The sequence below is a fragment of the Biomphalaria glabrata genome, chromosome 1 (assembly GCF_947242115.1).
Source record: "Biomphalaria glabrata chromosome 1, xgBioGlab47.1, whole genome shotgun sequence".
Lineage (NCBI taxonomy): Eukaryota > Metazoa > Mollusca > Gastropoda > Planorbidae > Biomphalaria > Biomphalaria glabrata.
Window position 1 is genome coordinate 39,278,552 of NC_074711.1, and position 24,117 is coordinate 39,302,668.

The 24,117-nt window shown below is 35.7% G+C and overlaps 2 protein-coding genes across 12 annotated transcripts in view; one reads left to right on the forward strand and one right to left on the reverse strand.

The window, feature by feature from the left end:
• The window catches only part of LOC106063119 (neuropeptide receptor 15-like), a 183,174-nt gene extending 171,659 nt beyond the window's left edge, over positions 1-11,515 (forward strand). The window contains exon 4 of the mRNA XM_056035671.1: positions 8,811-11,515. Within this exon, the coding sequence (XP_055891646.1) occupies positions 8,811-9,594 (784 nt within the window). The 3' untranslated portion in view covers positions 9,595-11,515. The remainder of the gene's footprint in view (positions 1-8,810) is intronic.
• Positions 11,516-12,722: 1,207 nt separating this feature from the next.
• The window catches only part of LOC106071530 (paramyosin-like), a 55,812-nt gene continuing 44,417 nt past the window's right edge, over positions 12,723-24,117 (reverse strand). For 7 of the 11 annotated variants that reach the window (XM_056035697.1, XM_056035712.1, XM_056035681.1 and 4 more), the window contains one exon: positions 12,723-15,354. In XM_056035697.1, coding sequence (XP_055891672.1) covers positions 15,309-15,354 — 46 coding nt within the window. In that variant the 3' untranslated portion in view covers positions 12,723-15,308. Of the gene's footprint in view, positions 15,355-22,532; positions 22,878-23,433; positions 23,497-24,117 lie in introns of those variants that run through there. The other 4 variants (XM_056035735.1, XM_056035720.1, XM_056035742.1 and 1 more) reach the window with 2 other exon arrangements.

Here is a 24,117-nt window from a genome sequence, read left to right on the forward strand (position 1 = left end):
CGAGAAATTTTGGTTTCCCAGACCTGTCGAGACGGAGATCAGCAAGTCTGGGGCAGTCAAACAAAATATGAGGCACGGTTTCCTCTTCTTTCCCGCAGAGGGGGCACCGTGAATCAAAATATGGCCGTAGCCGTGAGAAATATGAGCCAACAGGACAGTGGCCTGTCCTGAACTGTGCTATAATAGCTTTCTCAGGGCTGGACAGCCTCCACCACGGGGAGGTGCTGTCAGGGCACCTCATGCGCTCACAGACTCCACGGGCTTTTTTTGGGACTTGTCCCAGCACTCAAACCACTTTTCCATTTCTGTTTTTTTTTTATTATACCCAGGGCTTGATGAAAACTTACAGCCTGTTCAGTGGGTGGAATTTGCCCTCCCTGGTGGGCCAAGGAGTCTGCAATAGTGTTGCCAGTCACACCTATGTGACTCGGTACCCACTGCATTATTAACTTATATTAACAAGAGAACAAAAAGTCCGCTGGCAATTGCAGGTGAATATAGGCACTTTTTATGGACCCTAGGTGTCTCTAGAATCCATGTAAAAGTATTTTCTTCTTATATAGACTCAATTTGAAACTTTACATAATTATTCATTGACATAGACAAGACATGAACCAATAAAAAAATCATTTAGTCAATTAATTACTGGGTTATTAATTATTTGATTTTAATATTATTATTTGATACCAAAAAGGGACATTTATTTTTCAGCATTCAAAAAAATGGCTAAATAGTTTGGGTTTGGTCCCCTTTGATAATTGTACACGTTATTTCTTCGACATCCATTCTCGGATCAAGTTGAAACTTTAAACAATTATTTATTGTACTCAACAAAGCTCGAATCATTTTTAAAAAATAAACAATTAGTCCATTAATTATTGGTAAGAATTTTTTTTTTGAAATCGAAAAAGTGAAATAGCTTCTACATTATTGAGAGACAAATAATTGGTTATAGTTGTTTTTTGTTTGATATCGAAAAAGGGAAATAAAGTCTACATTATTGAGAGACATAGTTGTAAATGTAGAGTTTTTCCCCGTAGATAAGTTCTTTTTAAAAGTATTTTTTGTTTATTTAGCTCATTACAAAGCTTATACTAACTCACTCCGTCTGTCTAGGTGGAATCATGTATATGTCATTTCTCCCACGTTCAATTGTTGGGTCAAATTGAAACCTTACACAATCAGTCATAGTCTGTGACTACTCGTGAATCAATTAAAAAAAACAATTATTTTATCAATTAGTCGTAATTCGTTAATTTTCTTGTTGTTGTTGTTTTTATAAAGAAATGTTGTAGTAGCTAATGGGCGATACGTTTTGTATAGTGAATTAGGTCGTTCGCTACACATTTTAAACTATCAATAGCCATAAACCTTCTACTTTTAGAAGCACTTGAATAGCTCAGTGACAAATACGTCGGTCTTCCATCGTGGAGGCTCATGTTTAATTTCAGACTGGAGCAACTTCATTTTTATATCGCATGACCTACATTGGCTAACATAATATGTGAGTGCACTCACCAACAGGGGACGCCCACGAGTTTGTAATATCATCTCGTTCTTTTTTTTTCCCATGAGTTTCTAAATACGCTACGTTTTTAATTAATTTTATTTCAGAATTAAGATAAAAAAAAATATTATATACAATTACTTGTAATGCTTGAATGCTTCGATGTAACTTCCTATAAGGAGAAAACTTAATTTCGGAACATATAAAATACAATTTGACCACAAATAAATGTAATCTCATAATAGCAATAATGTAGCTCAAAAAGTGAGAGCACCTTCGTCGGTACAGCGTACATGGATTCGTAAATCAAATATAATAATAATAATGTTATATAACAGCTTAAAACTAAAAATAATTTAATTTGATATTCAGTTCTTTCGGTTCGTTTATATAATTGGAACCAATGGAACAAAACATATTGAATGAAAGCTAAAAATATAAATAGATCTATTGACTAAATGAGATTTGTTTTCCTTATAAAATCGTATACAATAATAATAAAAGAACTTGAGGTAAGGGCAGGTAATAAAGGTAGCAGACGTTATCTTGTATTATATCGAATAAAAGTCCAGCACAACGTCATAGTTCTTCTGACCCGGAACTATATGGCAGTTTTGAACATTCGCTTATAGGTCAAGTTCTGTCGAACTTTTGAACAGACGAAGTCTGTTTGTTTCTATTCAAGCTCAGTATACATTGACATACTCTCAGAATCAAAACGAGGCTATAAAATGATAACATTTTATATTTCAGCGTACAAAATTTATAAATAGTAATGTGTAAATTTCAATAGGGAAACATATATGAGCATTGATCTCTTTACCTTGCATGATTTGTATGATCGCTTCTTGTTTATTGTTTAAAACAGGGTTTCTATATCAACTCACTCCGTCTGTCTGTCTGGTAAACAATTGTTCACGTTATTTCTTCCAGTTCCCAAATTCGGATCAAGTTGAAACTTTGCACAAATTTTCATTGTCGATGACAACACATGAATCAATAAAAAAAATTAACCAATTAATTAATTCATTAGTAGTAATTAGTAGTAATTAATTAATTCTCTTTAATATGGAAGATTTACTAAGCTAACGGGCGATAAGCCTTGCAATAATAAGAGATATGCCAAGGTGGCAACGAGCTATTGGTCTAAACTGCACACAGGTTGTGACGTTGCAGGTCAGAGTTCAGGCCTTTTATAACGAATGGTCTCTCACACACACAGACAGTTTCACATGCAAATGTACTCAAATACATCACGTGTCATTGAAATAAGTGTAAGTCCTTAGCTGGAACTTCAAGCATCTGTTTTCTTGTCATCCAACTTCCAGTGTCCGGTTCTCTAGTTATGAAACTCTCTTTTATAAAGTTCAAAGGTAATGATCAAAGAAGCATGTGCTTTTTTTTTTCAAATCCCAACCTGTTTTTAGACTGTCATATCTTTGGACGACTTCTTTATTGTTTAACGTCCTTCCAGAAATTGGCAACTTAAAATTAACCAAAAAAAGTCTGATATTTGAATGAATGCAATTATTGATGTTTTTTTAATGCACGAAAAGACAAGACGTTGAGACCAAAAAAAAAAAAGCCTTGAAAAGATAAAATATTTTTGTTGCGTAAATGCCATCCGTATGTTTTTTGTTTTGTTTTGTTTTGTTTTTTTTCCTCGGCCAGCTTTTGTTTTCATTAAGTCCGGAAATCATTTGAATAGAAAATGTTTCGCGTATTTGTTCTTCAATTATTTACCACCTTCAAAGTGATGGAAGTGGCAGTCTTGTCCTTTGAAATGATGACTGACGCCTTTGTCCAATCAAATAATAATAATTCAACATTGTTTCTAGTAAATACTCATGTGACTTCCTTGTCCAATCTAATTATTAAATGATGAGCTCTTCAAATTAAAAGTTCAAAAGAAATCCTCGTTTGAGAAAATGCTGAAGTAAAGTCCTTGTCCAAGCAAACAATGAGATATTCTTGTCCAACTGAACTAGAGTTGACTCCTTGGCCAACAAAATAACAATAACAACCACTACAACGATAATAAATTTATAATAATAATAATCATAATATAATATCTGTATTATACTGAAGGAAATTTGGTATACAATAGTAGGCCTACATTGCACATAGCAAATGACAACAATTGAGCAAAGCAAATTAAAAGTATATTCCTACAACAGTCTAATTAGGTCATTAGCTATCAAACGACAACAAAATGATTATGTCTTTCACAATAAATGAGAATATGACGTCATTGGTAATCGATCAACTACTATCATTACGTCCTTGGCGATCAAATGATATGACGTCATTGTTCTATTTTTTTTTAAACAAAACACGTTTCATGCTGAAATAGTTTGGGCGCAGGGGTGAGTGTAGACTGTAGACAGTCAAAGTGCTGTCAGGAAGTTGAATAGATTACGTGGCCACGTGTTATTCATGAGTCCCCGTGTAGCAGGAGTCAACAAATAATTACTGCAGACGTCTGCAGAGTTCAAATCTTTTAATATTTAGCCTTAGTAAAAGAAAATTCTCGCAACTTCTTTAATCAGTCAGAAGTTAAAATGTTTAACTATTTCTGAGGACCTTTTTTTTTTTTCATTGACATCTTTCTACAGAGCCAAACGTTTTCCTCCGACTAGAATCTTGACAATGATGTCCTAAGTTTTGCTTTGTTTTTACAAACTCACTCTGTCTGTCTGTCTGTCTAGTAAATACTTTGTACACGTTATTTCTCTCACACCCAATATCGGATCAAGCTGAAATTTGGTACGATTTTTACTTTTACCTGACAATTTAAAAAAAACAAAAACTAACCAATTAGTTAACTAGTGGTAATTAATTATTTTCCCGAACTAGGGAAAGAAATTGTACTTCACTGATAAGATGGTATATGTTTAATTAGTCCCTCTTATTCTTTGTAGAGTGAAAAGTTCGAAACTAACAATAGATAACTATAAAACCTTCTATTTTCATAAGCACTTCCCTGGCACAGCGGATAGTCTAATGGCTTGAGGAAGCTGAGGAGGTTTTAGCCCCTGAGTTTTAAATCAGGTCATTCACCTTTTTTTTAAATACATTTTAAAAGTGATCATGAAGATACCCCCCCCCCTCCTTTTCCAACTGGTCCAAACTAATGATCGGACCATAACGTATGGTGTTTCTGAACGAGTTCTTCTGTAATGATAGAGGTGAAGTGATGTGATATATCGGGTACACAAGAGAGCAGTTCATTTAGTAGAGAGCATTACATTATTATTATCGTAATGGGATTTAGCCCGAGGTATTTTCTAATATTATTAACTTGTTATTCTTAAATAGATCATGTTAGCGATTTCATTCCACTGCCAATCTGGCTAATAGTTCTTTTCAAGTCCATTCGCTATTCAATCAGTTATGGCTGTACGAGATTGAAATAGGTTTTTGAAACTACGCGTAGTACCGGACTTCTCAGACATTTTTGATAGCAAGAGCAAGGAAGATTTTCAATGGTTCGATTTGCGTCTTGACATCATTGGAGGTAGTGGACAAGCTGAAGAAAGGGAGTTAATTGAATTGAAGACAGTGAGATGAGTAGACTTGAGCATAAGTGAATGCACTGACCTCTGATGAATTGACCTGACTGTTCACCTGACTATCAATGTGTGTTGACCTGGTCGCTAATGTGCTGACTTGTCCTCTAATATGTTGACATGACCTCTAAGGTGTTAACCTCTTCTCTAATGTGTTGACATGGCGTCTAATGAGTTCAACTGACTTGTAATATGTTGACCTGACCTCTAATGCGCTGACCTGTTTTCTAATGTGTTGACATGACATTTAATGTATTGACTTGACGTCTAATGTGTCGATCTGACCTCTAATGTGTTGACTTGACCTTTAATGTATTGACTTGACATCTAATGTGTCGATCTGACCTCTAATGTGTTGACTTGACCTTTAATGTATTGACTTGACATTTAATGTGTCGATCTGACCTCTAATGTGATGTTGACCTGACCTCGTGTTCACCCGAACCTTTGTGGATTGAATTAAAAATTGTTTTCTAAATGTTGCATAACTAGAAAGGTAAAGTTCAGAGTTTTACAATGCACAAATTGTAAGACAAATTTCCTTATGGATAATAAAGATTATTATTATTATTATTATTATTATTATTATTACTCTTCTATATCATTATTTTGTTATTATTACATTGTAATTTAAAATAAAACATATTGTTATAACCCCGCTCCCGCCCCGACACAGATGGTGCGCACCAGCACACCGTTCAACACGAGAAGTAGAAGACATATTGATTCACTAGGGAGGACCCTAGACATAGATCTATATTATATCTAGACTTGAAGTGGAAACCGGACATAAATTCTTATCCGCGATTGATCGATTGTGAACATTTTTTTAGAAAGTTGGATTAAGGCGTTGTTTTGTAAAGTAGTTAAAAGGTAAAGTTGTTTGATTTGTTCAACCCTAACCTATGTAACATATAATTTAACTTTTAGATCTAGATCTAGTAATTGAACATCAAAAAGGCACAATCAAAGTCACAATTTAGTGTTGCATTCAGTCTTTGATAAAGAAGTAACATTTAAATAGATTGATTACCTAGATCTTTCTAGATTATGTATCTAAAAATTGCAAAATAATAATTATGAGACGAGAGTACTCTTATTTTTGATGTTCAGTTACTAGATCTAGATCTAAAAAATAAATTATATGTTACATAGGCTAGAGTTGAACTTTACTTCTTATGACTACTTTACAAAACAACGCCTTGATCCAACTTTCTAAAAAATTTTCACGACATTTTTTGTAGTGTTAAAAAATCTCCATGTCCAGTCTAGATATAGTATATATAAGTCTATGGGGAGGACTGTTTTAGATCCGACGGAAGTAATCTGCAGGTTGTGGGAGTCTGAGCTGTCTGGGACTAACAGCTGTCCTTCGTGCTACCAGTGAACTGTATTGAGGACCTGGGGTGGCACTGGGAAGTGTGTCGGTGGTTTGTACTAGTGTTTAGGTAGAAAAGGACTTGTAGAACTTAAGACTTCCTGTGACTTGATAGCTGAAGTCCATGTCTCATAGTGTATTTAATAACTGTAAATAAATACATCGTCTACTAAAGCCTTCTTTCGTTGAGTGCTTGCCTTAGATTTACTACAGTGTCTATTAGTCTATTGGTCTATTAGTCTATCCTGTTACTGGAAATAAGAAAACATCTGGCAGCCCTTCCAGACAGCTGGAGGACTCTTACAAAGGAAATACGTGAGACTTCTCCTCTTCCAAAATTCTCTATAAAAAAAAACAACCTACACACGACGACAGGCGCAGACATCGAAAAGAGAATTAACAAAATATCAGGGTCATAACTGGGTCTACTAGCCACGTGAAATATTGGGCTCTTCAGATTTAAAGACAATATTTTATTATTAGTCCACTCCTCCCTCTCGTCTGCTTCTCACTGTTTGATCCCTCAATTAAAGATTAATCACGGATGAGTAACTACAACATTTCAGGTCATACTTCGTAGGAGTTCTGGTGAAAGTCAGAGTTTCTTGTGAAAGACAGAGCTTCTTGAGTCTACCCACCCCCCCTCCTTTCGAGACAGCCAACTCTGATGAGAGGAGTGTGTGTGACATTATTCTAACTCACGACAGTTGTCTTTAGTCAGAGAGAGAGAGAGAGAGAGAACGGAGAGTGAAAGAGTAGGACTGAAAAACGAGGAAAGAGAGATAAAAAAGAGGGAGAAAGAAAGAGAGAGAAAGAGAAGAAAGCTATTTTGGGGTAATTTAAGAGGGCGACACCATATTATCTTCAAGTATTGAGCTCAACTTTCTGACAGAGCTACTGACTGGTTAAATAGAAATATTGTATTTAACTTGCAAATAATACTTTGCAAAAAAAAAAAAAAGCACAACAGTTAAGATGGCTTTCAATAAGTAGATACTATTAAATAAAGACTCTTGCACAAATATTCAAATTCTTCTCCATTAAACAATACAATTCACCTTCACAGATCAGCTGTTTGTTATCACAAGAAGATATGACAATACATTACAGCGAGTATCCAGTACATGAACTGTCTAGCTGGATTGAACAGAACAAGACCTGTAGACTCTAGATTGTTTTTTTTTTTAAAGTACACACATTTAGAACTGCTAAGTCAAGGACATCAAGTCTGTGAAACGTCCGACAAGTTGAGGGCGAAACGCAGCATGATCTAGTGTTGATGGTGTTGGTTTAGCTGTGAGCGCGGTGTTGGAGGAAGGGGAGGGGCTGATGTGATGTGATGTCCAGACTAGAAATGCACCAATTCCCAGGTGTTTGAAGCGGAAACAAGAATAGATTGTACTGTACTAGAGAAGTAGGTGCTTGAGGGACTTTTTTTGTTCTAGTTGTCGCGTGACGAGGAGGAAACAGCTTTGGGCTGGTTAATAAATCATTAGCTAGATCTATGTTTAACAGTTCGGTTTACTTTTTTTTTTTTATTGTAGGCGTCTAGTAGAATTAGGCTACATTGTGTTTTGGGGGTTTTTGTCTAGTAGAATTATATTGTGTTAGTAAGCTTTTGGTCTTACTGGATTAGATTGTTTCTGTGCTTTTGGTCTTGTATGATTTTATTGTGTTTGTGGGCTTTTGGTCCTGTATGATTACATTGTGCTTGTGGGATTTTTGTCTTCCGGATTACATTGTCTATGGGCTTAAGCGTCTTGTTCAATACGTTGTATTTGTGGACTTATGTGTCTTGTTGAATTAAAGTGTCTGAGTTGAATTCCCTTGTATTTGTGATTTTACGTGTTTCGTTAAAAATAGTAGTTCTTTATATAATGTCGGATAGCAATTAAATTGCATGCAAGCCAGTAAAATAACATTATAGTGGTCGACATTTGCAGAATATTTCTGGCCAGATTTTGATCTCATAGATTATGATGTGTTCTCCGTTGATAGATCTGAATTTTTTCTCTAGCATTTCAAAAATACATCACCATAGTTTCGAATATTTTTCACTCATTTCAGATACATCGCCATAGTTTCGAATATTTTTTCATTAATTTCAGATACATCGCATTAGTTTCGAATATTTTTTTCTTTCATTTCATACACATCGTCATAGTTTCGAATATTTCTTCTTTCATTTCATACACATCGTCATAGTTTCGAATATTTTTTCATTAATTTCAGATACATCGCATTAGTTTCGAATATTTTTTTCTTTCATTTCATACACATCGTCATAGTTTCGAATATTTCTTCTTTCATTTCAGAAACATCGCATTAGTTTCGAATATTTCTTCTTTCATTTCAGATACATCGCCATAGTTTTCCCCATCAAGGCTCACATCATGTGCACCAAGAGGAGAGTTTTCCTGGTCATGGTGGTCATTTGGGTCATCTCTGGCCTGTGCGCCACGCCTACGGCCGTCTTTAACAAGGTGCTCCAGCTGTCCCATACACCACCTCAGAACTTCTGCGTCATCGCGTTCCACTGGGATAAGAGCCAGCATGACGTGTACAACATGATCTTCAAGTATACAGAGTCTGTCGTCTTCTACCTGGGCCCACTCAGCATCCAAGTCATCTGCTACGCCGTCATCGGCAAGCGGCTTTTCGTCGGCGTCGACAAGCTGCACCGGAACAGCGGAGGCATCAGCTCGGCCTCCCGGCCCAACGGGCGGGGGCCGACGCGGGCCTACAGCGAGGCTATCAGGGCCAGGCGGGGTGTGGTCAAGATGCTGATGGCCAGCGTAGCCATTTACTTCCTCAGCTACTCCCCGCACCAGGTACTCCTCTACTACAGTTCCTTCTCGCCTGTCAGCTTTGATAAGACGTGGCTATTCCACGTGTTCACGTACACCTTGGCCTATATCAACAGCGCGGCCAACCCAGTTTTGTACTGCATCTTCAGCGATAATTTCCGCAGCAAATTCAAGGTAATATTTCACAGGTGTGCCTGCTGCAGTAGCTGTTGCTGCTGCTGTAGATCTAGGGATGTACAAAGGCCGATTACTTTGCATTCCTACACTGAGTATACCACTTTAGTCAGGAAAACAACACAAAGACAGAATTCAATTCCCGCTGTTGCATTGTAGAAAAAAAAAAACATAGATTCAGTTTGAGCATATTAAAACCAGAGTTAATCTCTAATTTAGTTGTCATATTTAAAATAACACACAAAAAAACTAACCTGTATTATGTTTTTCTATTCCCATTCAAGGTATACTTACTATATTACTGTACAAACGGATGTTATTGTTGACTTAGTACTTTTGTTGAAATACAGACGTCTGCTAAGGCAGACGTAGGATCTCAAACGTGCAATATGACATGTTGGAAATCTGTGATGTGAACATCTTGGGGCTAATAACTTTGCCATATTGTGTATTGCCATGGCTACCACATTGTATGGGCAAAGAGAGTTGTTGATAGTTCTCAAGATAAAAATGACCATTGGAAGCTTCCAATTGCAGTTTTAAAAACAATACTAAGTGATCTTTTCAAACGTACAAACTAGAGAAAGAGAGAGAATATTCTTAGTCAGGCCTAGGTTACGTCGCAATGGATTTGGTGCCTGGTCGAGTGATATGCGCTCTGTCTCTCGATGGTCCCCGGGTTGTAACCCTGCCCAACGCCATCCTACTGGAGGTTTGAGCTTGGAAGTAATCATTTTAAATGTAGACAAAAAACATCCGAAACATTAAAACAAACTAGAAGTTAGAAAACACGAGACAGACCATTCTAGACCATTACTATGGAGGCAAAGAAATGTGAATTATAATTGTTTCATTTCTGTTGGTTTAGATCTAGTCAAGCATCTATTCAGTCCGAAAACAAAAGCAGCTTTCAAATCCTTTGTTGTCTTTTGTTTGCTCACATTGGAATGTGGTCTTGCTTGCTGTAAGGGCATTAGATTGTGTGGAAATTATCACTCAACGTTTTCCTAGTTGTACTTCAGTATATTTATTTACTAAAACAATGTTTAGAAGTAACTTACACGAATATATTAGTACAGTTATCAGATTAGCATTGTCTGGTTTAAACTGAATATTTCAGTAACATTACTAACTTACAATTACTGACAACAGCTCCTCTAAAAAAAAACAACAACTTTTGAATGAGTTTTTTTTTTCAAATAGAAACATGGCATGATTCGTACATGCGGTTCTAGTTTATCTGTCTAAATATAAGGTAGCACATATCACTTATAAGATATGTATTGTTTACAATTGAAACGAAGGAGTTTAATTTTATATCAGTTTCTATGGAGTGGAAAGATGTTTTAAATAAGATAGCCATTATTATTTTCTTAAAATTTACTTTGAGAGAAACAGAAATACATTGAATGTATTAAAGCATGGAGCAAGTAATGAAACAGACATGCAATGATACGCTCTGATGTGAACAATGAATACAACAAACACGTCACAGCCACGGGTAGTCGAGACAATGTACGAACTAAATACGAAGTATCATTCTATAATAGTATTCCAGTGTCCGATTACTGATACGTTTTGAAAAGGAAATCAATTTCAAGCATACAACTAGGTATTGTATCTAACTCAAACCAAGGAATCATCCTTGCAGAAACTTTCGCGGCTTAAATTTGGTTTAGCAAGTGTCTATTATGTTTGATTATTTATTTCCTGCACCAGAGCTCTCCAAGGCTAAACTTGTAGTTTAAGATAGCATTTGCCTAGGTTTCTTTTGGCTTTATTGTGTTCTTTTTACTTTTGAAATTTAGAAACTGAAATATAATAATAATTATATAACTTATGACTGAGCAAAACCTTCGGACTAAGGAAAAAAAAAAGCATTGTATTTACAGCCAAAAAGTATTTTATTTATACTTGGAAATTCGATCACGTGCCAGTCCACGAGGATGACGTCATGCTGGTGAGTACAGTAGGTGACGTCCATGTGAGCCAATACTAATAGCGTCACTTGTACATGCCAGAATGGAGTTATTTGTCAAAACATTAATGTTTAACGCTTGATTAAAACTGTTCTATTATATTTGCTGTTGTTATTTCTCTGTCAGCATGTCAGTGCGCAAGTCACATTTTTTAAAAAAAGGAGGGTGGGGCGCGGGGGTTGTTCTTCAAAGAGCCTTTTTGAGCCTAGAAACTTTGAAGGCACATATTCATACATTTTCTAGAACTTTAGCGAAAAATCCTGATTTCTATCAGACTTGATCCCGGGATTTACGACTTACGAGAAATTACTGCCATTGCCCTACCACAAGAAGGGGAGGCGCTGAAAGTTAAATTTAGATTCTGAAATCCTCTCGATAGCATCCAACTTAACGCTAAGCTTCTCTCACTGCAAAGCTAGTATTGAACCAGAGCAGTATGACACGCCTGGTCAGTAGACTAACATTCCTAAATGATTTGAGAATGCTTGTTTAGAACCACGTTATTACCAAGAGCATGTGATTTACACACAAGTCCAAGTTCTAATAATAGTCTCAATGCTCAATGTTCTACACCTTACTCAACAATTAGCCTAGTGTAGAGTTTACCCAAATAGGTTTTACATAGCACCCTAAAACGTTTCCTGATCGACGGCCTCAAAGAATTATCTCCAGGATTGTTTTATTTTTCTAAATAAAGGAAGAAATAAGACGGGTGGAATTAGCTAATAAAAGAGTTTAAGTATGAGACGGGAGGTAATTCAAGCAAAAAAAAAATGAAACATCGGTTTCAATTTGTAAAAAAAAAAAAAGATTATATTTTGCATTATAATATTTAGAAACAGATGTTATTTACAGCAATAAATAAATACTGCTCAGCATTCAGGCCATAAGGAAGAAAGTAAGTTGTGGGTTCGTTGTACACTTTTATCAGAGGAGGAAAACTATCGAGTATCTCTACCCGAATCAAGCACATCTATATATCAGTTTCTGATTCAACGTGTACTGCTCAGCATATATGCACAAATGTATTTTGTAAGCATGTACTTGTTGTAATGATTTTACTATAAAACATTCACGTTTGATAAGTGTACACACTATTATATCAGTACAGCTTTGATAGTTGAATGTGTAAATCTTTCTTTGAATGTTTAATTCTTTCTTTGAATGTTTGATTCTTTCGTTACCGGAGCAGAATTTAGTACATTTTATAGAATAGCAGATTTTTATTTTAAATTCTCAAATCTAATCACAGGTCTCCTAATCAGATAAAAACACAATTATATGAAACCAAATGAGTTCAACAAGATATTTTAAAAAAATAGTTTAATCTACTTCTAATAAATAGAGTTACATAAAACATTCAAACATTTCTAGAGAAAATAATACTGGCACACAGGCAAAAAACTCAGAACAATGAACAAGTAGTTTAACTATTAACTGAAATACACACCCACACACAGCCCTCGACTCACATGTTGAGTAGGTACAGGGCCAATCTCAATCATAACAATACTTATAAATGACTACCAAGTTGGATGATATCACAGCTAATAATACAGAACTTCCGGCACCAGGGAAAAAACTTATGAGATACAGTTTCATGTGAAAAATAAATGATTTCAAATGTCATTATTTACAGCTAGTACATGTAAGCATATTAGAAAGATTAATGACATGTATGTCTATCATACATTATTATTTGCATATATTAACTAGCCTCTGTAAAGTAGGCTACATAAAATAATGCTATACACATTACATACAAGTGATGGACGGACTTGACAATTTCGTTAAAAAAACACTAAAACCATTGAAACTCTTCAACTTGTGGAATTCAACCTTGGAGAACCAAACCTTGGGAATATAGTTTGGAGAACCAAACCTTGGGAATATAGTTTGGAGAAATAAACCTTGGGAAATATAGTTTGAAGAACTAAACCTTTGGGAAATATAGTTTGGAGAACTAAACCTTTGGGAAATATAGTTTGGAGAACTAAACCTTTGGGAAATATAGTTTGGAGAACTAAACCTTGGGAAATATAGTTTGGAGAACTAAACCTTGGGAAATATAGTTTGGAAAACTAAACCTTGGGAAATATAGTTTGGAAAACTAAACCTTGGGAAATATAGTTTGGAGAACTAAACCTTGGGAAATATAGTTTGGAGAACTAAACCTTGGGAAATATAGTTTGGAGAACTAAACCTTGGGAAATATAGTTTGGAGAACTAAACCTTTGGGAAATATAGTTTGGAGAACTAAACTTTTGGGAAATATAGTTTGGAGAACTAAACCTTGGGAAATATAGTTTGGAGAACTAAACCTTGGGAAATATAGTTTGGAAAACTAAACCTTGGGAAATATAGTTTGGAGAACTAAACCTTGGGAAATATAGACTTAGAAAACAACTTGAAGAACTAAAACTTAAGGGGAAAATTGAAGAACTAAAACTTATGGAAGAATTAAATTTAAAAGACAAGTTGAAGAACTAAAACTTGGGAAACAACTTCAAGAACTAATAACTGAGGGAGCAAATAACTTAGGGAACAGACTTAAGGAGCTACAACTTAAATTAAAACTTAAGAAATTTAAATTTGGGAAACAGAAGAGGAAACAACAACAACATGGGAAACATATCAGAATCTATAGCTTCGGGAACATCTAGGAAACTGTAGCTTAGAGAACCTAAAGGAAACAACTACTTGGGGAACCAAAAGCTGAGGAACAACTTTGGAAGCCATAACTTTTTTGCACTTTCTTTAGCCCCAGTCCTATGAAAGCTGTACCACCATTGAGTCTGTGGGAGTTTAGAAGTCTACTTTAGACCCACATTCTGCCTTCTACTGTGCAACAAAGAATGCTAAGCTATATCTAAACCAGCAGCTCTGTTGCTTTGAAGTGACACAATGTCTTAGCATGAGTTGAACCTTTCATGAGTAAGTTCCCTTCAAAACAAAACAAAAAAAAAGAATGTCTTTAGCATTTTGTATTAATAAGCCTATAATCATATGACAGCCTGGCACTAACCCTGAATGACACTATGGCCTTACCCAATCAGTATTGGTTTGTAGCATTAATTTATTTTTAAAAAAGCATGCAATAGATCAATAGTTACCATCAGGCACTATACAAAAGACACAATGTAAATGACTGTTATATGATTGTTATAATCAGCACATTCTTATTTATATACTATAACCAGAGATCAGGTCAAAGGCTCCAAGTGTACTAACAAACATGTAAATGATAGAGAGAAACTACATTCCTAATGCAGGATGACGTCTGCATCCAAGGCTTGTTCTAACAACAATGCATTTCACAGGCCTCAAGTCGGTTACATTCATGAAGACAAATTGCATGTCTCGTGTACATGGGCTAGAACAAAGGGACATAATGGACTGTACCAGTCTACCATTCTCTCCCTTTCTTATTACAAAAGTACGGTAAAAGAGGTCTACCAAAAGAAAACCCTCTTTTGTTCATAGGGTAAAGGTTACGGGAAGTTATCCAATCAATAAACTGCCCATCACAAGATGGAATGCTCAAAGTCATTCCATTAGTTCCAACTAATGCTATTAAGTGATGTAATACTGAAAGTCTAGGACATTCAGTTCTAGAGAAGCTCTACAACAAACTAACAGCTGTAGTCCTGCTCATTGGGGAGCAAATAGACTTCAGTTTTAATGTTTAGACTGAAAGCTTGTGTACTATACAACGTTGTCTAACTATAATAATACTTGTAATAGTGGCACACACTACTATACTATTGAAAGAAACAGTGTTTGGCGTCTATCTATCTACTCATGGTAAGATCTAGAACATGTTTCAAACCAATTATTCCTGATAATGTCTTAGTGTAAATGCTGTTCTTTCGACATCTTTAGATTTTGAAGTCTTTACATTCCTTTCAGGTCGACTTCCACTTCCAACACCTTCAAGTATCTGGGAAGAGAAAATTGTTCAGAATTAGGAAATAAGATCAATAGAGATGTCCATTGACTTATTTGCATGTACAGTGTGTGTGTGTGTGTGTGTGCGGGTGTTGTGTTATGTATGTGTCGATATATGCATGTATGTATGGTAAGTCAGTATAATGTAAATGTATACATATATGAAGGTATCTGTGTACGTAACTATGCATTGTTCACGGGCATAACATTTAGTCAGTCATGCAGCGAGAGAGAGAGAGAGAGAGAGAGAGAGAGAGAGTAGATCTTCACTTTAAAGACTGATAAACGTAAAGATATGTAAAGTTTATGTTAAGTTTTAATTTTAACATCTAGAAGTCTAACGAGTTCTTTCATTGTGCCAGGTCAGTTCACTTGACTGGCTAGAAATGAGCCAAGACTGATATGGATTGCCAAGACTGATATTGATGACAAAACTGATACTGATAATGGCTCAGCAGTGGATGATATAGTTTAAGCACTCATAGACCAAATAGAATTATTTCATTATATAATAATTAACAAGTCTATTTATCATACTTTCATTTAGCATTCATGTTAATTGCATGCATATATCAATGTAACATTCATTAGTCATTACAGTGATGGTATGCTGCCAAATTACTTTCTTTAAATTCTTATCTTACAAAAACAACTAGCTCTCTTGTATACACTGCTACATTACTCCTGACAATTAAGCTGCTAGCTTCAAGTGCTGTTTTGTTTATTGTTCAATCAAGTGATGTTCCCTACATAATTAATAGCAGGACAATCTTTTCAAAGACACATTCAAGCACAACCAAATATAAAGGAGTAAGTACTATACGGACTGAGGAGAAACAAACATTTAGTGTACATTCAATCAAGACAAGTCCAATACATGCTTCCAATGATCTGGAGTGAACAAGTTCAACGTGTCAAGCTCAGGTGTAAACATTGATAGACCTCTAGGTGAGATGTAAGGGCGAAACGATGTCACAGAGGCAGAGAACGGAACTCGTGATTAGAGACTTTAAACAAACAAGACAATAGGAAAGAAACTTTACACTAACATGACAATAGGAAAGAAACTTTACACTAACATGACAATAGGAAAGAAACTTTACACTAACATGACAATAGGAAAGAAACTTTACACTAACATGACAATAGGAAAGAAACTTTACACTAACATGACAATAGGAAAGAAACTTTACACTAACACGACAACAGGAAAAAAACTTTACACTAACATGACAATAGGAAAGAAACTTTACACTAACACGGCAACAGGAAAAAAACTTTACACTAACATGACAATAGGAAAGAAACTTTACACAAACAAGACAATAGGAAAGAAACTTTACACAAACAAGACAATAGGAAAGAAACTTTACACAAATAAGACAATAGGAAATAACTTTACACTAACATGACAATAGGAAAGAAAATTTACACTAACACGACAACAGGAAAGAAACTTTAAACAAACAAGACAATAGGAAAGAAACTTTAAACAAACAAGACAATAGGAAAGAAACTTTACACTAACATGACAATTGGAAAGAAACTTTACACAAACAAGACAATAGGAAAGAAACTTTACACTAACATGACAATAGGAAAGAAACTTTACACTAACATGACAATAGGAAAGAAACTTTACACTAACATGACAATAGGAAAGAAACTTTACACTAACATGACAATAGGAAAGAAATGCTAAAATAAGTTCCCAGCCCCAAGACATAATCTAGTCTCAAGACAACCCATTGTTAGATAAACACAATTAGCCTCATGACTATGATAGCCGACTACGACTGAGACACAATGCAGACAACTGACTGTGAAATAGACATAATTTAGTTTCCAAACACAGACGTAATCTAGTCTCAAAACTAGGACAACCAACGGAGCAAAAGACACAATTAAATCTCAAGGCAAAGACGACTGACTGCGTCTAATATTTCTACCCCTTTGTCTGTTTACAGCTTGTCTTATCACAGAGTTGTGGGCGAGTGAACTTTCTTTCAACACTACCATTGTCCGAGCATTTATGACCTGGTTGTAGACTTGGACCCAGTCAAGTGTGAAGACAGAGCTTACAAGAGTGTGCGAACTACGGGTCAATACATTCAACTTCCAGAGATCAGATCATTGATCTGAAACAAGTGTCCAGTTAAAGGATAAACTATAAAAAAAAAAACAACAAGAAAAATATTTAGAATACTTTTAAAAAAACACAAAGCTTATAACTGGTCCAGACAAATGAATGGATCATAATGTATTGAGAAAGCTAAAAGCATATAATTGATCTAAACAAAAACAATTGATAAAAATATTTCTAATCGCAAAAATGCATTACAAATTTAATTACAAGTCTGATCCCAACTTATAATATTACTACACTGAATACGGTATAAGCTTTGGTGTTGTTTTTTAAGTATTTGTTTGTATTTTGCTGGTTACTTTGACATTCTGCTCACTTTGGTTGATTTTTTAAGCTCAATGTTGCTTTTGGTTGGACCCTTTTGACTTCTCCCTCTGACGTCCTTAACTTTTAGCCTAGAACTGGTTGGGTTTTGTTTGACTTCTCCCTCTGGCGTCCTTAACTTTCTCTCAGCCTAGAACTGGTTGGCTTTTGTTTGACTTCTCCCTCTGGCGTCCTTCACTTTCTCTCAGCCTAGAACTGGTTGGGTTTTGTTTGACTTCTCCCTCTAGCGTCCTTCACTTTCTCTCAGCCTAGAACTGGTTGGGTTTTGTTTGACTTCTCCTTCTGGCGTCCTTAACTTTCTCTCAGCCTAGAACTGATTGGGTTTTGTTTGACTTCTCCCTCTGGCGTCCTTCACTTTCTCTCAGCCTAGAACTGATTGGGTTTTGTTTGACTTCTCCCTCTGGCGTCCTTAACTAACTTTCTCTCAGCCTAGAACTGGTTGGGTTTTGTTTGACTTCTCCCTCTGGCGTCCTTAACTAACTTTCTCTCAGCCTAGAACTGGTTGGGTTTTGTTTGACTTCTCCCTCTGGCGTCCTTAACTTTCTCTCAGCCTAGAACTGGTTGGGTTTTACCTCCACCCTCAACACACAAAATAAAGTTCTATCTACATTTCGTTTTGTTTTGATAACTTAGTACACACAAGAAGTGTGTTATTCAGTCAATGTCGGCTTCGTAGTTATTTATTTTTTTTAAAAAAAGGAAAGTTTTCGGCTCATGTGAAATGTACACACACACACACACACAAGTTTAAATAATGCTTAAAAAGTTTCATCTTGTACTTTTGGATAAACATGGTTTTCAAAAACAAATTGGGTCTACATTGCGATTACATCATTGTTTGTGGTCAATGTTACCGCTGTGGTTTCGATCGTGAAAGGTGCTTAGATGTTCTAGGCACACACACACACACACAGAGGAATTACAGTTTCAATGATCGTATTTTGTTTGTATTGCAACCTTCCTAATATTTGATTGTGGACAACTTGACTAGATCTACTTCGAGGTGACATGGAAACAAAACAAGTGGATTTCGTTTCATTGAACTCTTTGTCTTGGACTTCAAAACCAGTGAAGATTGAACTTGGCGCTGCTTAACGTTAAACATTTGTAGAGATTATCATCAGGAATATCTGTCATTACTTATTGCAAAAATCTAAGTCCATATTATATCAAGTATTATTAGATAGAATGTATTTCCGACAAAAGCATTCAAACCTAGCCTAAGGTCAGTAGGGTTAGGGTTAACTTTTTCAATAAAGTAAAGTTGGGCTTCAGATCACTCTCTCACTTCGATCACTCGGTATATAGTGGCGACTAGCAATTAATACCCGCCCCTCCTCTCGTCTTTCTTTGTTGGAGTGCCAAGACAAAGTCTGTCAAGCGCAGAAACTCTGTGGCAGACTTCAAGCCCCCAACGTGAGAAACATAGACTAGTACAAGGATTTTTTTAAATATCAAAGTAACCACTAAGGAATAAATAGACATGTAACTTCTAGTCCTTTAGGGTTTCAATCATAACAGGCAGTGTACAACGATCATAATCGATTTCACGCTTGCATTGTCGACCGGATTTAGCCAGGTGCTATTCTTCCATCTCAATTTAACTCAACTCGAGAGCACCTGATAGAAAATCTTCGGGTCATACAATGTTAAGGTGGCCAGGTGTCACGTGACATCTATTTAAGACATTACATTTGAAAGCCACTATACTGACAGCCTTGGCTAGGGAGGAGACAGCACAATGAGGGATGGGTTTGGTCACTCAATATGAAATGGTAGTTTCATTTGGTCCATCTGTGCTGGTATTTTTATGTGGTTACTCAAGCATGTGCTGGTAGTTTTATTGGGTCGCTAGTCTGGTGCTAGTATTCGGAAATTGTTAGGTCAATAATTCCTTTAATCTACTATCAAAGTTTGAGTTTTAAGCCTGACTCCATTCCTACGTTACTGCTGTCTACTGTCTGTGTGTATAAGAACACTAAAATAAATTGTTTATGTTCCTAATTTTAGTTTTGGTAATCCCATGGATTGTTATCAGAGACATTTTCTATAATGACTGAAATCTCCTGTTAAGGATAGAGTCAATTAAATTCCATTCAAGGGCATCTCGTGGCTTGAAGCAGATCGATGGTAACTAGCACCCCCCTCCAGCTCACACACACTTCATATATTCTCCTAGATGGCTTGAGATGTTACCTCGCTCATTTACATATCGAACATCCAAACACGATTAGCATATTAAATGTCCCTTTACAAAGCAGAATTAACTTTCTAGGTACCATTAGAAAACAAAACTAAATATTCAATTGTAATCTCGAATAGATCTATTTCTTCAATTTGACAAACAAATTATGAATTCATAGTTTCAGGATCTGAAAAAAAAATCGTTTTTATTTCCTTCTAAAATATTGTTTTATGTATTTTGGTCATCAGTGTAAAATAAAAGTTTCATTTTACAATGTTTGCTTATATAAATTTGTTTGAACTAGTGTGTGTGTGTGTGTCCAATGTGAGGATGAAGAAAGAGAGCATTCTTTTTTTTTCCTTGAAGAATGATGAAATCACGACAGTCATAATGTAAATGTCAAGGACAGCAGACGATTTGGTGACGTGACAGACGTGTTTTTGGTGTGAGAGAGATTTGGTTTAAATATCAGTTCATTTCATTACTATTAGATCTCTATCTCATTTCCAGTTAAATTTGTGTAGATTGTAATAAATGTTTTAATGAGTTTTTGTTCACAAGAGAAGTTTGTTCAATGTATTTAAGTTTACTATTAAAACTATAATACGCCTACAACGGTTTAGTTGTACTAGCTGTTTGGAGCTTCAAGCCAATGACCGATCATCAACATATACCCCACTTCTGACAACACATATTGGATAGCGGGGTAATTGTTTAAAAAATATTGGGGCGGGGGGGGGGGGGGGTGAATCCGATTCTTCAAATTAAAGTTACGCACGTAATCCTGGCCTGGTAGCGGTCGGCTAATGACCAGAAAAAAAAATGTCTTTAAGCGATTCTTGAAAACTATGGATCAGGTGGGAGTGGAGAAAGTCAACAAACAGAAGTCCTACAAGGCATTCCTGACATGACGACAGCCTTGCTGTGGCTTTCTTTGAAATGTCTAGTAACTGGGTCACACCGACATGAGCTAAAGGAGTCCATTCCTTGGCCCTTTTACTTTGACTAAACCGATATAACAGTATCACCTTGTCACCTTTCAATATCAACCGAGCTGCACTGAAGCATGATGGGAAGCTCCCAGTTGGAGAGCGTTGTGTCGAGGCGCTTACTGAACGACCAGAAAATGGGAAGTTAAGAGAAACTCCATTGTTACATCCAAATGCGCATAGGAAATTACAATGTCACATACATGTGCAGGAATCACAATATTTTGCATGTATATACCGATATTAAAATGTCATACACATATAATGTTATTACGATATGTCACATATACGCTATGTCCAAATATTACAATATGCCACATATATGTGCAGGCATTACATTATGCCACATACCGGTATATGTAGATGGAACATATTCGAAGAACACTGGAAGTAAAGTTAAAAAGCTCTAGAAACACTGAAAGATACTACAACCGTATTCATTTCAGTATTTGAACACTGGTGGAATGAAAGGTTTAGAGTTGACATCAACACTGTAAGCCAGACAGAAATTGATTTAGTCTAGCTGTTGTTTTACCCTCTATGCCCAGGCAGCGGTGAATTACCTTAAAACATATCCATTAGCACATTTTTGTTGAAAAGTGAAAAAAACTTTTTTTTTAATAAATAAATAAAATCTCTCGTAATAATTCTAACATATTATCTCTTTTGAGTTAAAAAGAAAATGTGTAAAACAGAAGAGAAAAAATTATGCGAGATAAGAAGCCATTCTAGATCCCCAGCGCGGAAGTAGCCAGGTGACAGTTGCCTGTCAATCTGTAATTAATTTTCAGGCTTCTGAAGGCGATAATGGCAGTATTCTGTCTAGCTGAAAAATTCGGTCCAATACTAATTGACCTTTAAAATGAAAAAAAAAGCATCATAGAGATTTGTTTCTTACTATTTCAATTCACTTTGTTTAATGATACACCGACATTCAAAATATTCCAGTGTCATACTTAGTTTTAGTCCTAAAATCCAATTTTGTTAATACTAACAATTCAGTTGCGCTTTGTTTTCCCTTAGCCTTCCTATTCCATGTCTACATCCCTATTTCCCCAGTTACTAGGGTTGCATTATAATGTTGAGTTTGAGAACAAGTACGCTTATGTTCTCATTGTTGAAGCATTTATCAATTCTGATTGGTTTATTTTATTTATCTTACGAAGTTTGAAACTTGCCAATGTATTAACATTAAAAACAACGGACACACAAAGGCTCAAAGCTCACCTTAACAAGCTAATTTTGAATTTAAAAAAAACCTAGACCTAGAGTCTTTTTGTTTCCATAAACTTAGCAGTGAAGATAACGTTCCCCGGATAGAAGCAAAAATACAGAGAAAAGGTGGTGGTTGTTTTGTAATATCTATCTATTGTATTAACGTCTTTCATCTATTTCATCTCACTGAATATTACAGTATCTAAGTGCCAACTACTCTCTCTCTTTCTCTCTCTCTCTCTCTCTCTCTCTGTGCGTATGCAAAAAACACTAAAAGTCAAATTTTATATATATATATATATATAAAACTCTTTAATTCAGTAATGTGATGTCTAGTCAACATGAGCAAAAGATTATTATTTTCTTTTTTACTAAATAGAAATACGAAATATTCGCAAACTATGTTTTCACAAGAGTCCTATCAAGCAAGGATTACAAGTATTCTGTTTCTTATTCTTTAACAGCGGTCTGGTCAGCCAGTAGCCAAATCTTTCGCCGCCACGTTTCTAAACACGCCATTTGAAACCAACAGTTTTTGGTCCTTAGTACTTTGATGACAAGATTTCAAAATAATGGCTTCCATCTAATGTTTCACCTGAGTAGTGTGTTGTTGTTTTAACCATTTTTTTCCTTTGTCTTAGAGAAGCGGAAGTTGACTGGCAGGGCATAAAAAGTGAAGATTTTAGTGTATGAAGAATAGAGAGGAACTGGTCAAAAATCAAGGATAGAGGGGAACTGGTCAAAGATCAAGGATAGAGGGGAACTGGTCAAAGATCAAGGGTAGAGAGGAACTGGTCAAAGATCAAGGATAGAGAGGAACTGGTCAAAAATCAAGGATAGAGGGGAACTGGTCAAAGATCAAGGATAGAGAGGAACTGGTCAAAGATCAAGGATAGATTGGATCTGGTCAAAGATCAAGGATGGAGAGGAACTGGTCAAAGGTCAAGGATAGAGAGGAACTGGTCAAAGGTCAAAGAAAACAGAAGTAAAAAAAACATATGTACCTAACGAACTTAATCAGTTTGGCTATTTCTGGGTGAAGCGTGGAAAAGCTAGTTTTCTCTAGAGCTAGTTCAAAGCTATACCAAGGAAAAGCTACATAGACGAGCAAGGCCTACTTCATAAGAAAAACCAAACACGCACTCATGCATGCCGTGGACTACAACTACACAGTGGCGGATGTAACAAACAAAACACAGTGTCCAACCTCACCATTTAAGTCAACATCCGGATAAGAGAAGCTTTTTTTTTCAGAACGACGCCATTTCGTTGAACCTTGAGGAAGGTAAAATCAACATTTCAAGTACATGTTTGCCAAGTGAGCTTTCTTAGTACAAATTTTAAAAAAACTTCCTAAACTGACATCTCTATATCACATCTATGCAGTATAGTGACCGAAAAAACGTAAATGTATAGGATATCTTATATCTAATAAAATAGTCATGTGACTATGAAAGTTACTAGTTTATAGGCAGTACCAGAATTTCTTAACATTCGTTTCATATATTATCCTCTCAAGGATCATTTTTCAATCAACCCCCAATTTTATCCAATGTTTAAAAAAAATTTTTTTTTTTTTAATCTTCAAAAAACTTTTAGGCAGCTGAGCTCTACCAAATCCAAACCAGCAAATGGTTAGGTAAGTATTCAACCTCCCACATGGCAGTGTGTTCACTATGCAAAATAGTTTGTTTCACCAGAGATTTAAACTTTATTGTTAATGCACAGAATTGTTTCGTACCTTTATGTTTTGATTGACACTGAAACTAAGAGGCCTTTTAGGCCTAAAAATAAAATAATTTATTGTAATTAAGCGATGGAGAATGAATGTAGGTTTCCTAAACAAACTAATATTGACGTGAAGAGATACATATACAAGAAATGCTGTGCATAATG